This window comes from Micropterus salmoides, unplaced genomic scaffold (assembly GCF_014851395.1).
Source record: "Micropterus salmoides isolate LMB-PRFRI ecotype aquatic unplaced genomic scaffold, ASM1485139v1 Ms_hic_scaffold_1, whole genome shotgun sequence".
NCBI lineage: Eukaryota > Metazoa > Chordata > Actinopteri > Centrarchiformes > Centrarchidae > Micropterus > Micropterus salmoides.
The window spans coordinates 50,390,236-50,406,908 of record NW_024040040.1 but is presented as its reverse complement, the minus strand read 5'-3'; the positions used below and the strand labels follow the sequence as shown (position 1 = coordinate 50,406,908).

Genomic DNA, 16,673 nt, shown 5'->3' with positions numbered 1-16,673 from the left:
TTACATGGAAAAAAAGTTTGATACCTTCTAATTTGTGCTGTTTTATCATCGGTAAATGTTTGGGGAACAGTCTCCGTTCACAGAACTTAATTTTGTTAACTGAAACCTAAAAGAAAAGAATATTTGCTGCCTTTATTTTTATATTAAGAAAAAATTTGTTGTTTAAATTTCAGTGTGAACAACAGAGATCTGTATGGAGTCGGTTTGACAAGGTTGACCAAAGCTACATGACTAAAGTATGGAATTTCAATCACATGGTATCAGGTGGTCGTTTAAAATCATAATATAACCACTTTTCAAAACAAAGAAGTGCTTAACATGCTTGCACCAGATTATAACTTTTCAGACTTTAAAAAAACTCAGAATATTTAAATAATATCGTAATCTCTGCTCAAAGACGATCTTTGGCATTGGACGTTTACATCAGGCCACATAGTAACAACCAAAGCGTCTCTGTGAGAACCGTACATGCTGGTGAAGGCCACAAGATGTCGCCAAAAGCTCCAGATAAACCTTGTTAGATGGCTCCCTGATGACTGTTATACTGTGGGTATTTCTAAAAAATTACATTTCAACAACAATATTAAATTGTTAGGAGTAAGTTTTTATAGAGCCACAAAATTACAACAAATATCACGAAATGATACATTTAATTTGATTAATCTGTGTGAGTATTTGTCAGCAATGGCATGACATGTAAATATTTTGGAGAAGACTCAGACTTTTAGGACCTCTGTGTGAAAATATGAACCTTACGTCACCTTACAAACGCCTTAAAACCTGTTTCGCCCTCATGACCCGTAGTGGACTCCTGTTTTTCCAGCTGCAGAAGCCTGAAAGCGGCCACATTTACACAACTTGTCTCAAAAAATAAATCTGCTTTTGTCAAATTAATATTTATTTCAAACGCTGGGTGAAAATACATAATAAAAAAGACAACACATTACAGTTTAGGTTTTTTAACACATGATACATTATTCAGGAGTTACACTTCAGAGGAAATCTTTGAATTGGCTGCTCAGTTATGTCACAACATGATACATCTACTGACACTCAAGTCCCTAAAAGATGAATTAAACTAAACCATTGGTTCTTTTTTTTAAGCTACTAAATTCACAAGTTACTTTCAGAATAAAATTACTGTAGTATAACAGCTTATGACTGGTTAAATATGTGTACAAACGTCATAGCAGCATCACTGTTGAGTTAGCAGCTTTAAGCCTGGAGTCACAACCCCACTAAGTGATTACTTCTTACTTGAGTACAAAGAGTAAAACTACTTTTTAAAGTACTTGAGGGACTTTAGGACTGCTGTAACAAGGCACAGAGAGAAAAGAAGCTGCATTTCTTGTCATCTTTGTAACTGCACTGAAACTGATCAAAGGAAGGAAGTTAAAAGATTTCACATCTCTTTTGTAGGACAAACAATAAACTTCAAAAAGGTTTTCCAGTCTTGCAAACTGAAGCATGAGAGCTTATTTAAATACATTTTCACATTGAGTAATTGGTGTTCAGGTAAACACACACAGGAGAGTACATGACCCAATTTTTCACACAAGCTTAAAAAAAATCTAAATCTAGAGAGCCTTAATACAAAAAACATGCTCACAGAAAAGAAAATGCTCTTTGAGCACTGTTAGGCAGAGCAGGAGGAGAAAATGTCAAAGCCTCGTAAAGTCTTAATCCAGCATGTAATAGTTTAAAAGTTTCAGCCTCACAGGGTCTTAATTTAGAAGTACGTGGTTCTCGCAGGACAGCGTCAAACACGTGATGATCTTATAGACCATGATGCATTGCTGCAGATTGATGAGCTCAACCTTTAACATCTACAGTAGTAAATTGCATCATACACATTAATGCAGCAAGAATATTAATTCAGAAACATCAGATATAATGGAGAAACACCGACAGGAAGATTTTACTGCATTATGAGTACTTTTACTTGTGATGAAGTAAATTTAACTGATAATACTTACATACTACATAAGGTTTTCAACGCAGGCCTTTTACTTGTAATGGAGTATTTTAACAGTCTGGTATTAGTACTTTTACTTAAGTAAAGTGTCTGAATACTTCTTGTGGGACAACCAGAGAGTCACTTGTGTATCGTGTGACATTTAGTTTGCTGCAGTCAGCATAAACTGAACATGAGATATGTATTTGTAGTACTGATAGTTTCACTGCAGTTACAGGTAGAGTCAGAGATGCATGAAGAGAACCGATCTCACCGCGACTCAAGTCTCTTCTGACTGAGGCAGCTGTTTCCAGAATCTCGTTGCATATCTTGTTGCTGTGTTTCCAGACCTCACAGCATAACAGGAGTCACTCGTATCAGCTTTCCCCAAATCCCATCAGTACCAGCAGAGACGCGGCTCCAATCACGCGTAACATGTTGACTTTCAAATAACCCAGCGTTATCCACAGCACCAGGCCTGCAGCTTCTCCCGTGGGGCCCCTTGAGGTCCACTCTGGTCCTGGAGACCCTGTAGCACCTACACCTCTGGACTCGGGTGAGTTAGATGTGTTTCCATAGAAGAAGAAGCCTGACTGGTCCGGGAGTCAGAGGTGAGAGTTGCAGGGTAAAGGCCGAAACGTCACCTCTGTGTTCTCGTCCATGATGATGTCAAAACGGCACATTATAGGCCTGACAGGGAAGGAAATAGACCACGATTAGTAAATTAATTAAATGGCAGGGAATTAATCAGCAATTATTTTGATAACATTACTTGTTTTAAATTATTTATCAAGCAAAAATACCAAACATATCCTCTGTCTAGTCGAGGATTGGCTGCTTTTCTTTCCCTTGCAAGAAAACAAAATGAATATCTTTGACTGTTGATCAAATTTTTTATATTTTTAAAGACCAAACATTCAATCCATAAAATATACTGAACAACTGTGCAATACCCGTGCTGTCTGATCAGCATCTTGATCTGCCACACCTGTGAGGTGGATGGATTATCTCAGCAAAGGAGAAGTGCTCACTAACACAGATTTTGACAGATTTGTGAACAATATTGAGAGAGATAGGCTTTTGTGTACATAAAGTCTTAAATCTTTAAGTTTAACTTATGATGAATGGGGGCATTAACAAAAGTGTTGCATTTATAATTTTGTTCAGTATATATATATATTTGTCAGACTGCTATTTCTAAGGTTAAGAATGAACTTTCATGCTCAATAGTGTCTTACAAATACATACAAATATGATATGTGATATGGGTTCAAAGAAGTGGAACATGCAGATCCAGATTAGTTTGTTTCAAGAAACTTAACTAGAAATTTAGAGGCAAATATTGTATTTTTTACTCCACTAACATTACATTGGAGATTCACATTATTAATATCAACTTAATAAACTTACAACATGACCTTAAAGTGATGAACACATAATAATTCAATAATTATAAAACAGTAATATAATATGTATTATTCTAAAATGGGCCATTCTGCATTATGAGTATGCATATATTTATTTATTTATTTATTATTAAATTTGATTCTAATTTTGTACTTTTACTACAAACTTCTTCCACCTGTGGTTGTACTGTGTTGACACTGGAAAAGTGACAAAACTACAAAATTTAAATGCTTAATTTCTCACGTTGTGCTTTTGATGGCAACTATTTTCCCACAATGCATTGCAAGGGCATACATTTTGGAGGGTAAAACTGCTTAGTCAACTACCTTTGAAATCACATCTTTAGGGAAAACATTTAGCTGCATTTGTTTGAGCATCAAAGTCAGCAAAGGGTCTAAAAAAGTAATGTGACTCCAGTAGTGAACGTCACTATGGTCACAGGCCTGACCTCTCAGGGCGGTCCAGTGGCGTGAAGCGAATTTGCAGGAGTCTGATTTTATAACGAGGGCCGATCACGTTGCCGGTGTTGATGCGTATAGAGATCTTCTGGACTTGCTGCAGATCCTCATCAAACTGGGCCAGCAGCCGCGTGGAGGTGTACTGCTCGAACCGGATCAGTTTACTGGGAACAGAGAGGAGGAGGGTGAAGGGTTTCAACCGCAGAGCGTTCATGGGATTTGTTGACAATATGAAAAATCTAATCAAAGTCTATAATAGGAGTGTGTTTTGTGTAAAAGCCGGATATGTTGAATTATTTCTTTCTGTTGTGACGCAAGCTTCTTGTTCTGACTGATGACCGAGAGGGGAAACAGGTGTTTTTCCACGTGTTGTACTGACAGACCTACTTGTCTATTCGCGCCTCTGTGAAGTTTCTGCCACTGTGCAGCCGGATGTAGACGAACGCCCAGCGGAGGTACTGGTTCCAGGTCACCATGTCCACTCTGTAGCTCAGCTCTGCCGCACACAAGTGTTACAATCATGTTATACTCTATGTTGCAAAGTGATCAATATATCATCAAAAAGCATCACCAGAATTTAAACCTTCTTTCATGTTACACATTTTGTCCATAACGGCATCAGTAATGTCACAGCAAATGTTTCAGCTGAGACAACTGATGGGAAACACAAAATACACAACTTGTCTTGTATGACGCATGGAGGTTAAAGGTAAATCTGCTGTGTGAATGATGGTTTGTGAGATTCTGGTGGGATCTTATGTGAGAGTGCGTTTGACTCACTCCGGTAGGGCAGCGTGGCCGTGGTGCTGAAGAAGACTTTGGTCTGTCCGAGCTTCAGCAGAGTCTCCCTCCACTGGCTGACATCATAACCTGCAGGTGAGACCACACAGCTGATCAGACACAAAAGGTCAAACTCCTCTACACAATACTTGGGTTCAGGAAATCACCACCCGCTACTGAAGAACTACAAAATAGTCCAGAATTTCCAGTTAAGTGCTGTATTTGTGGGTATAAACAGTTGTTTTTTTAATGTCACATTTTAAATACTTATCAGTAATTATGTTTACATTTTTATAGGCTGCTGTGTTATTTTTCTTGTATTCTGGGTTCCTGGAAGCGTTATGCTTTGTGTTATGACTTTAAAGTTTCTTAGTGTTTTGGCTGTTTTTGGGCACTGCTCATCTCTGTAGACAATAAAAACTGCTAATTTGTATTTCCTTTGTTCTGGCCTTGCTTCGGATTTGGAAGAGTGGGCAGCCGCACCCTTATGTTGCATCCAGAATACCCCTAGACCTTAGGACATAACATTTGTTAAATTGGCAAAATGCTAAATCAGACGTTTGTTAAATGGACGCACATAAAGTTGGCAGAAGCCAACTAAAATGATCCTAGAAAAGTAAACAGCCCTATTTCCTAAAAACCAAAAGAAGAAGTCACACTACATTAGAGTGGTGCCAGACTCTAATATAGTACGACTTCCTCTTCTGTTTTCAAGGGCCAAAACTTTAATTTTAAGGTGGCTCAAGAACACTGATGAACATTACCTTGGTGATAACGGGCTTTTACCTGTCCTGCACAAGTTACAAGTGTACCACTTATTTGGCCTGATTAGACCTCCTCTCGTGTTTGTTGGTTTAACATACTCACTTCTTTTTGCACCTGTTAGGGCCAAGTCAAATACATGTTTAGTTTGTCCAGGGGTTTTGGGGGGGATATAAGCGGGAAGTATAATATCTCCACAGAGCCACTGAGTTGAGCCTTGGTTTTAAGCTTATATTTGTTTACATTTTGGCAAATTGGCACCATTGAAACATGCCAAATTAGCTATTAGCAGTTCTATCTATCTATCTATCTATGACTATCACTAGATTACTGTGATACAGAAGAAAAAATGTGATGATTGTCAGGCAAGTTCTGTAGTTAAAAGGAGCATCTTTGATGAGGGGATTAATTCATGAGAGCTGAAAGTGTAATTCACACCGAATCTACAAATATGTTTCATTTCTGTGTGTTCAGATTTTCATTACTTATGACTCAAGGAAAGAGTGCAATTTTTGACTCATGTTCACCTCTCAGTATCTCGCCTGTAGTCCTTCCCTCCGCGCCTCACAGTTTGACACCTTCTGCATCAGTCTATAAGTCTTGTTAACAATGGTACTCACGGTGTTTTGTCTTGCTACACAGATCTGTCGATTTAAAGCTCATGTAAACCCATACAGGTGTTTTCAGTTATTTTTGCTGATTAGCTCTGCACTAATAATAACTATCTAGTTAATATGATAAATTAGAGAGATTTGATGAGAAATATAAGATGTAGAAGGGTAAATATTCTTTTATTCTTCTCGTAGTTCTAACTGGTCACCACTACAGGTTGTTCAAAGCCCTGTAAACATTTCTTCACTTACCAAGCACAGGACAGGGTGCAGGTTTAAAGGCCTCACACTGCATACACCGCCCATCCAGGAAGTCGCTGTAAGACGAGCAGGGGTAACCTGTGAGGCTGCAGGTTCGGTTCAGAGTGCACAAGAACAGAAACACCGAGCGCTGGTGGTCACACACAAAATAAGATTTACCTGTGGGAGGAGAAAGAAAGACAGACAATAATACAGCGAGTGTGTGATAATGAGTGTTTGTGAAAGCATGTTTTCAGCTTGAGTGTGTGTTTTCACCTGCAAAGATGGTTTTGGGACACCCTGGTTGGTCTGCTCCACCGTTTGCGTAGAAGTCAATATGACCATGGGCTCCTCTCAGTCCAAACGCTGCAAAAAGGAACATACAGATTCAGTATTGAGCGTAATTTTAAGACTAAAGAGCTCAAACATGTCACATTACGTTACACCATATGTTTATATATTGTATACTAATTGTGTTTCTTTCAAACACAAGAAGTAGTCATCAGCAAATCAAACACAGTCCACACTGGACAGTTGAACTTCAAATATCTTGGACTCATAATAGACAATAAACTCATTTTTGATCGACACCTCACTTCCATCCATATACGATCACAATGTTGACCACCTCCAACAAAAACATACTTAGCAGCATCTCACACACTGCCTCCAAAAACACATGCTGTCCCACACCCAAACATGAACCACAGAGGCGTCACACGCCGAATTGTACAGCGGGGTCCTGACTCGAATCAGTGACCTCGGGTACGGGAGGAGTTGCACATGTGCTGTTCCCAAATAAGGACTACTAGCCAATCAGAAGCAGAGTAGGGTGGGTCTTGACAAGCAAGGTAGTGTGATCCAAAACAAAGCCGCTTCAGCCGGTAACCACAGCTCCGGTTTAGCCGTACATGATCCTGATACACAGGCAGAACAACCTGAACCAGCTTTGCAAGCTAGACTGGAGCAGGATGTTTCTGAGTGCTGTTTTCAGTCTTTTTCACTGCCACACTAGCCGCTAGACAAGAATTATGACGCGTGTTACAAAGTGATGCAGATAAGTTACGGAAGTAAAGGCTGGACTACAATCGAGCTGCGGCGGTTCAGGTGCCGTGTTTTCTGCAGGAGGTGGTAACATAACACAATAAAGTGATGGGGAAAAGAAAAAGCATAATATGACCTCTTCAAAATAAAAGAGAGCTTCCTTCAGCAAGAGAATACTGAGAGATTATTTATTTAGGATGGCATTGTCACTAAACCTTGACAAGCTACTGTATATATAGTATACTATTGTTTAAAATTGAACCCTTAGAAAATAATACCTCAGGTGAAAGAAAGAGATGACTGTGGCTTCTCACAATACTTGGGTTCAGGAAATCACCACCCGCTACTGAAGGACTACAAAATAGTCCAGAATTTCCAGTTAAGACCTCTTTATTGCTAAATTGTGGTAGGTGTGTGTGTGGTTCTGAAATGAGGAATAATATACAGAGTAATGAAACATATTACAACCCATTAAACCAGTCATCATAAAGAACTAAATGAGAAAAATAACACCGCTATACTTAGAAAGGCCACAAAGTGACACCACCAGACCACTGTGGTGCCAGCTAAGTACTTTTACACACTAATTTAGCCACCTTAAAGAAAACAGTTGACAGCTAGGCAGCTATTAATAATAAAGAGCCCCATTGAATGTAATTACATTAAGCACAGGCTCTACGCATATAGAGCTATCACTGTAGATACTCACTTGCTCTGAAATGGGCCTAATTGACATGACTAACAGTAGCTAAAGTGAGCTAGAGCAAGATTTAGCTAAGAAGGGGAAGACTATACCCAAACTATATTAGCATGAGACTTAAAGTACTTACAGTCCAATGGACGCACATAACAGTCAGAAACAAAAGACATTAACACTCTTTCTAACTTAATTAGACTAAAAACTGTAACTCTCAGAACCCTCTATGATCTTGTGAACTGCACTGGGCAGAGGGAACATACCATTCTAAAAAGGGGGGCGGGAAGTACCACTTGAAGATAGGGGTTGGTAGGTTCCATGTGTTGCTGGCCTTTTTAACATCAGGAATATAAAAATTAGGAATATGCTTCTGTTATGAAGAACTCTTGTAGGAACTATGCAGTTGTTGTGCAGGACAATGAATTGTAAATCTCCCACAAAATACACAATAGTTAAAGAAAATCATTAAACCTAAGATTATACGTGTTTACATACTTAAAGTGTTTATGTACAAAATTTAAAGCAAATTAAAATAAGATAAGAAGATCCTTTAATTGTGTCCCATATAGCCTACAAGTCCTGTTCTGTCTCTACATTGGCTACCACTGATTTTTCCGTCATGTTTAATCAGCTGACCCCAGGTTTGTTTTTTCACTACCTCTGAGTTTAGTTGTTATCAGTAAATGTAGTTTAGATGCTCACAGTCCATGTCAGTGTGAAGTACGTCCACAAACATGGCGTCTGAGGGGTCCAGCCTATCCTCTGGTGTGGCGCTGGTGAACATCGGCCCCGCTGGGTCCAGACCTGGTACGGTAATCAGAGAAAAGAGATTCAGAGTCTAGATTTTAAATATTTATATTAATACATTACTGAGATGTACAGATGGTCCATGTTGGACTTTCCTCAGTGCAAAATGTTTGTACATTATGTTTTATTTATTACTTTGTAATTTAAGGTAGTAAGTTTTAACTTCTTAAACTCAGTTTGAAGTGCTGTTTTTCTGTCTGCAAGAAATGCTTTCATGACACTTTTATTTATCCTTTAATTTAAATGTCCTTACTTCTTTAATGTCACTTTAAACATGTCAACTTAAACATTTAAATAAAAATAATTTCCCATCATACTCAATACGCTGAACTTTTCCCTTTCCTTTTGCTCTACCACTTTTTCCCTGTATGTTTTTTTAGTATTATATTTTTATTTTTATTTTACCAGTGATGCGTCCAATCTTCCCCTTCAGATTTGCTCCTACATATCCAGCCAGGTGAGCTCCTAGACTGACACCGATGAGGTGAACCGAGCTCAGAGACGCTCCTTCCTCCTGCAGACACACAACATTCAAAACTCAGCGTTACATTCGAGGTACACATTTTGTTCTCTTTTTATTCACCTTTTAGCTCTCATCTTACTGTTCATGCATGGTCATAATCTGTACGGCGTTAAACACTAAATGCGTTAACAGCTGGAGGACAATAGAAGACTAGAGAAGCGCAGAGTTCAGCACCGTAACTACCATAGTGCTCTGTATATTGTGGGTATTTTACATATGCCGTCATTTTTAAGAAGCCATATATTTGAATTTAAGTACGTTTCGGCCGACTTTTGTTTCCTCTACTTACTAAATTGATCACGAGATGAAATGAGTGAATATCTTGGCATCTTGATGACCTTGACCTAGTTGATTAAACTATTTTCTGGGATTATAATTCAGAAATTCCTGCTCCCTGATAGGAAAAATAAAATGAAACGCCCCTTTAGGCTCTTAGTCAAGATGCCAAGTCTACACTGTTAAACTCAGACAAAAAGTAAACGTTAAGTTTGTTTGAAACTGTTCTTCAAAGCTGCATTACTTGATTTGTTTTGGCCTCTTGGGAGGAGAAGAACTCCACACCAAGCAGACACAGAGCAACCTGATCGTCCCATTTGCATCTTGTTTGTGTCACTTGATGAATGTGAATCCAATAGTCACTCTCATTTTAGCTCTGTTTCTCCTAAGAAAAATATCTGGCTCTGTAGTTGTTGGGGTTTTATTGGCTGAAAAAAAAGCTTTCTGCTGCTGCTGGAAACACTGAGACTGAACCAGACAGTTAATGTGCCAAGAAAAAGCAAAACAAGGACCTAAAAGAAGCAAATATTTCTTGGAGTTCTCTTTCTCAGATAAATAAACTCATACTTCGACACAAGAGCGTCTCACCTGCATAGTCATGATGAAGCCGGTGAGGTTGTGAGCTGCCTCGCTCGTGTAGGCCACAGCGGTGAAGTAGTTGAGGTTGGCCGCCCCTCTGTTCCAGTCCACCACGATAATATTCATGTCCTCCTGCTCGGCCAGCAGGTGAACCAAGTGGTTTATCCAGATGGGGGGCGCTCCGGTGGGCCGGTAGCCGTGGATGACGAAGGCGGTGGGGTGGGAGAGGTTGAAGAGAGGCTGGGAGGACAGGTTGTGGTGGTTGAGCTCACGGCCGCAGTCGAGGTTGGAGCGGGTGTAGAGCAGCAGCCGGACGTACAGGCTGGTTCCCATGAAGCAGTGAGACAGGTTGAGGTCTGTGAAGTCATCGCAGGACTCGTCCGTCCCACTGTCCTCCTGGCCTGGGCAAACAACACAGAAGACATTTTGAGTCAGAACGAGCGCTGAGAACATTAAAGCTGCACAACATGTTGGTAATTTCAACAAGACATCAGGAGACTTCGGGTCTGGTTTTGTTCATGAACATCAACCTAACACACAAATATTCACAAAGAAGAGGAAAACCAAAAACAAAGGACAGAATAGCTGTCTTTCTCTAAACACCTTTGACATGGTCTTTATCCAAATGTTTGCTCACTTGTTTGCCAGATTAAAAGTCCAAAGTCTGAGTTAACAGTTCACGCTGTCTGACAGGAAACGCTGGGATCAATTCTTACTCAAGTGACGCTGAGTGTTAGTCGGACCTCTTTAGATCTATGATGTGAGGATTAAGCTGCCACTCAGGCTAACATACAGTCTCTTTATCCTATTTAAAGTGTCTTCAGCCTGCATGCTGGAGTGCACAGGCTGGTGGTGGTTTTCTGAGGTGAGGATTCAGTTTTTCCTTTTCCATTTAATCAATATTGACAGGTGTACAAGAGTCTCAGTCAGTTTACTGTATCAGCACACCTCACAGGGTGTTATCGCTATCTTAACATGGACACTTAGCTACCTTAGAATCAAAGAGGATTCTCTGTAGGTAAATAAAGAGACGCAATTTAATTTTTTGTGATCTCACAGATGTCCACAGTTTGACACAGTGTTTAAATCCAATGTTTCCACAGTCTGCTCTTCTACTTTGCTGAACAGTCTGTGGAAATATTAGATTTAAACATTGGTTTAAAGAAATTTTTATCATTCCTGGACCTAGAAAACAAAAGATTAGAGGCAAGTCTGGTTTCTCATTTCATTTTCCAATGCAGTCCTTAAACTTTTGTGCTGTCACCGGAAAGTTTTGTGCAGATCCGAGCCGTAGAAGAGCTCCAACTATCACTCACAAACACTGTCTGGAACACAGCATAACCACTAATTTTACACTTTAGTTTTTGTATGGATAATAATGGATTTTTTATTCTTTCATTCATGAATGAGTTTAAGAGGTTCTGGTAGGCGGATTATTCTAACTTTGAACAAAGCCAAGCCCTTGCTTCCAGTCTTTATGCTAAGCTAAGCTAACTGTCTCAAGCTCCATACTTAACACATAAGAGTGGTATCAACTCTCACGCTCTGCAATTAACACACATGAGTGCGACACTGCCCTCAATAGGATCAGGCTGCTATAAAAAAACACCTCATCCCTTCACCACCTGCCCCACTCTGAAAACAAGAGGGTGGAAATGGCCACAATCCAGCCCCCAAACACACACATTAGTAACCTATGAACCTAAGAGTGCGTCTTTGTGTGACCCGGTGTATAATTACTTTTATTGCACCAAACAGAAACAGACCTTTTCATTTTAAACTGAAGTAGACCAGATGATGGGGGTGACTTTAAATAATCTGCACTTCACTAAGCTGTTTCTGTCTGCACTCAAACACTTATATTGTCTGGTTGTTGTATCTGAAGTGCAGCACAGTTACTTTAATCTTTAATTCTTTCAGGATCAATGTTTCTTCAAAGATAAGAACTGAACTGTAAGCAGAATAAAGATTTGACAATGAGCATAAGTTCTAAGTTCTTTGATATATTGTGTTGATAAATTGTGTTTTTCTTACCGTTGCAGAGCACGATGACTCCCAGCAGACTCAGGAGTCTGTGGGGCTGCATCCTTCCTCCAAACACAGGGACGTGCAGGGAAAGATGTAGGTAAAGTCTGACAGAGAGAGAAGGGTTTCTGAAATGTGAGTGAAGGAGGGACCGACTGCATGAGGGAGGGATTGTTGTGGGAGGGAGGAGAGGCGGTGTCTCCACTTAACTTACAGCAAGGATCAGTTTCTAGAAGGATGGAGGCAGAGAGGGAGGGAGGGCAGGAAAGCCTGAGAAAGAGAAAGAAAAGTGAGGACATTTAACAATAGCAGGTAGATGTTGAAGTGGTGGAGCAAAGAGACGGGAGTTTGTAAGGGAGATACATTTGAGAAGCTTTTAGAAAGCGAAGAAATAATTTGACTTATTCATATGAAAAGTTGAATGAAGATGCCGGGCAGTAAAGCTTTCTTTCAACTAAATTAAATCCCCTCTCAAATAACCTCAAAGCAGCTGTAATGGATATGTTTATAATAACAATGCAAATGTGATTGATGAACCTACAGAACATTTTCAGCTGAATCTGCAGCTCCACTTGGCTGTACGGAGCTCTCTATAGTGAGGTTCAGCTCATTGTTTATATATCCTATCCACAACTTTACTGTTTTTCTTCACTCTCACTTCTGTTTTTAGCAGTTGTTTCTCTTATAAATGTATAAGGTGTTAAAGGCGGAGGTGGAGGCACATTAATCACTTGGATTTGCATGTGGGAGTTTTTTCACTTTCTTTCTAGGAAAGTCACTTGGTATTTTGGCTTTCTTGGTTATCTTGTTCCTGTGTTTGTGTTGCTGTGATTTTGCCGATTTACAATGTTGACATTGCAGATCAGAAAATTTGATCTTTCAGATTATCATTTATTGTGACAACTAGTGTAGGCACCTCACTCCTGGAGGTTTATGAAAAGACTGTCCAAATTACACTTTACATTACAGCAAAAAATAGAATGTAGTGGAAAATGTATATCAAAGATAAAAATATAAAAGCCTGGTAGGTGGCCGTCAACTCAACAATGATGTTGAAATATGATTGTGGGTAATCTGTGCCACATGGAGCCACACCAGCGGTGGTTATTAATAGCGCCACATGTTCTGGCCACACTGTACCCAGCCCATCCTGCCCTGTACTCACTCAATTCAACATGTAATTTAACATCCAGAGACTCTGAAAACACTTCAAAAGCAGTGAAACTTAGCGGCGGGTCACAGTAATGTAAGACTGACTGTGCGGTTTCAGCACAATCACCGGTTGGAAGATGGATCAGGAGCTCAGTTTGACTACTTAAAGTCCCAGAAAAAGACAGGCATGTAGACTCTGCAGAATCTGTTGATCAGAAGGAAAACTGCTGTGCAAAATGAGCCCTTCAAGATTGGTTAAAACAACAACCGGTCTGTGTCGTCCATCTCTGATCCCCCCGCAGCTACGGATGAAAAAGAAACAGAAAACTCCACATTATTTAATATATTCCTTCCACTGAATACTTAAATGAATAGTTCAGTTAATGCATTTATTCGCTGAGGAGATCAATACAACACTCATATCTGTCTGTTAAATGTGAAGCAGTCAGTTAGTGTAGCTTAGCATAGAGTCTGGCATTAGGAGGGAAAACAGCTGGCCTGGCTCTGTCTGGAAGTGATAAACTCTGCCTACCTCAACCTTAAAATCTCAGTAATTAACACCTTGTATCATGTTTGTTCAATCTGTTCTAAAACCGAAGCGTGAAAACAGCAAGCTCTTTTTTCAGAGGACTAAGTACTGGATTAATTAGAGATTAAACCTTCACCACTGTTACGAACCTCCAGTGGAAAATCCAGGGGAGGAGGAGCTTAGTGACAATAGTAGAATCATTCCAGGTTGAAGGAAGCCAGGAGACAGATTTTGTAGTACATATGGCGCTTTATTTACAATAAAGAAAAATGCTAAGGTACCCTTGGGGAGGGTCTACAAAAACAACTTCCCAAAAACAAGGAAGCACCCACAAATGCCACGAATGAGAAAATAACATAAGATACAATAATGAATACCACCCTCCCCCCACTGAAGGAGTGAACCCCACCACGAGGTTCAGACTTGTCACTCACTGCAGTTTCACCCAGCTCTCCATGCCCAGTCTGCCTGCTCTCTGCTCCGTATACCTGCTCCTGCGCTCCCGCTTATTGCAAACTGGGGACAGGTGTGCACCCTAGCCTCCTGGCTGCAACATCAGAGGGGGGGAAGGGCAGGACCCAGGGACGTGCACAGGGGGGTTGCTCTGGTTGCCCGGGCAACTGCCCGTTTGCCTTTCCTGACTCAAGTTGCCCTTCCGACTCGCCCTTCCGAGAAAATAAAATAAAATAAAAAAATAATCGCGATCGCAAAGCCTCATTCACTTCCATTCGGGCACCGAAAGTGAAAGTCAGTAGGGGAAGGGCAAACTCTGTTTAAGTGGCTGCACTGCTGCAGCGCTGCCTGCACGTCAGTCGATTCTGTTCCCTACCGGAATTCCTGTTTACTTCCTTTATGCAATCATACTACAACAAATCATGCGTAGTTTTGCCCAGTTACCATACGTGATACGTACCAACAGAAGTGAATACGAGCTAGAAGCGCAACTGAATGTACGGGAAGCCAAAAGGTTAAAAAAGGATTGTATTTTTTTCCGAAATCTAAGCGTTTTTTTATTTAATATTTTATTAGAAGCGAGTTTTCCCCATCTGTCAATTCAATCTAGATTATTTATTTTCAAATAAAATAAAAAAAGGAAAAAAAAAATAATGATTAAAAAAAACAATAAACAATAATATAAGGAACTCTTTTTCTCATATGTATTTTGGTGACATTTATATTGTTAATACATTTTGGATACTGTGTTTAGTGCCTTTTTTCAGGTCAGAGCAACTGCCCTTCAAAATTCCTGTGCACGTCCCTGGCAGGACCTGCAGAGGACAGACGAGCAGCAGTACCCCTGGGCAGACACACACGGCTTAAGGGCCGTAACAACCGCCCTGCCATTTTTGAAAGACAAAATCTAAATGCAGTTTAAGTTTTTATACTTGCGTCTGAATGCATTTTTTCTTCCTTCAAAGCATCCCTTTGCTTAATTTTCTTCTTATTGCACCATCAAAATGGACCTGAAACTTGCTTACTTAGTCGTCTGTTATCATAGACATCATGCTCTTACATGCAAATGCAGTTGATGGGCACTGCATCACCAAGCAGTATTGCCTTATACAATAACAAAGGAGGACATATCATGTGATGGATTCAAATCTGTATGTACAGTTAGAAAAATACATCCTATAATCTGCCGACCAGGACTGGACAGTGATTGGCAGGTAAGCAGTCAAATGTCGGTGTAAGGTCACAATGTCCTGGCCAGTTAATGAGCTTACCTGTGAAGCGGTCATCAGTCACCTGATTTGGCAAACAGCAGAGGCCGGTGTGGATCGAGTCAAGGAGATTATAAAACCAGCTGTGAGGTCAGTCCACTGCTACATGAGGTCAACATTTGTGGTTTTAAGTGAAATGTGGCCAAAACAAGTGGCTGGATTCACATTCATGTCCCTCTCATGATGTCCCTCTCAGATGGAAGGGGAAATGTGGGCCCATCCACTGTGTTTTCATAGATGTTTAAAACTATCGAAATAAAAATCGTTCTTGCAATATTCATGATCAATAACACAATGTCACATCTTGTTTGTATCGTGTAACCTTAACTGACGCCTCAGAAAACCACACCCACTCCTGCACCACAGACTACAGAAAGAAGAAAAAGAAAATAGTAGAGCCTTCCCAAACCCAAATTACTGTGCTGTTCATATTTTAAAAGGTGCTGGATATCAGGTTAAATTTACACAGACGTAGACATATACAGTGTGTTTTTAATGTCAGTTAACTTGTAGTGATTAAATGAAACAGATGGCAGGAACTCGCACACTTTTTCTCAACGGAGACAAGACGACAGAGTAATGGACTAATCTGTAAAACTGAGGCTGACAGGGAGCACCCGATGGACAGATTGTGTCTAAGTGTGTATATATATAGGTACCTTGACCCTTGCCTTTCTGGCTGCTTCAGCCTCTGTAGCCATGCTGCGCTGCAGATTGACAGGGAGGCTCAGGTCTTATAGCTCCACCCGCTCCACCCGAACACCCCACAGTCTGGACGCAGCGTACAGCACCTCCTATAGGACAAAACATTTTAAACAAAGTAAATATCAGGGGTATTCAAATGTGCCAGATCTTCCAAACAGGAATTTAAAATCTTTTTTTTAGCTTCTGATACTGACACATTTTAAACAAATGCAAATTAATGTAATACAGAATAGAACATAATTAAGTACTTGCCAGACCAGGCATGTTAAACTGACAGGTTTCATTGTCAATTTTACTTTGAGTGTTGACAGAGACATGTATTCAGTACTTCCCTCCACGTGTCTGTCAATCGCTAGATGTAGAAAACATTAATCGGTACGACGCATGTGCAACTCTCAACAGA

At 40.1% G+C, this 16,673-nt stretch overlaps 1 protein-coding gene across 3 annotated transcripts; it reads right to left on the bottom strand.

Moving 5' to 3' along the window:
• Positions 1-875: 875 nt before the first annotated feature.
• On the bottom strand, positions 876-12,264 carry LOC119913203 (lipase member H-like). Of its 3 annotated transcripts, none has more exons than XM_038732566.1 (10): positions 12,173-12,264; positions 10,148-10,539; positions 9,166-9,274; positions 8,656-8,757; positions 6,489-6,578; positions 6,225-6,392; positions 4,600-4,689; positions 4,207-4,315; positions 3,810-3,983; positions 876-2,644 (listed from the first exon to the last, which is right to left on the bottom strand). In XM_038732566.1, exons 1-10 carry the CDS (start codon positions 12,222-12,224, stop codon positions 2,560-2,562), a joined length of 1,371 nt encoding a protein of 456 aa, XP_038588494.1. In that variant the 5' UTR covers positions 12,225-12,264; the 3' UTR covers positions 876-2,559. The 3 variants fall into 3 exon arrangements, with proteins under 3 accessions (XP_038588494.1, XP_038588501.1, XP_038588510.1); XM_038732573.1 differs by lacking the exon at positions 12,173-12,264 and adding an exon at positions 10,742-10,837; XM_038732582.1 differs by lacking the exons at positions 876-2,644; positions 12,173-12,264 and having other exon boundaries at positions 3,845-3,983; positions 4,203-4,315; positions 10,148-10,728.
• Between the last annotated feature and the right edge of the window lie 4,409 nt (positions 12,265-16,673).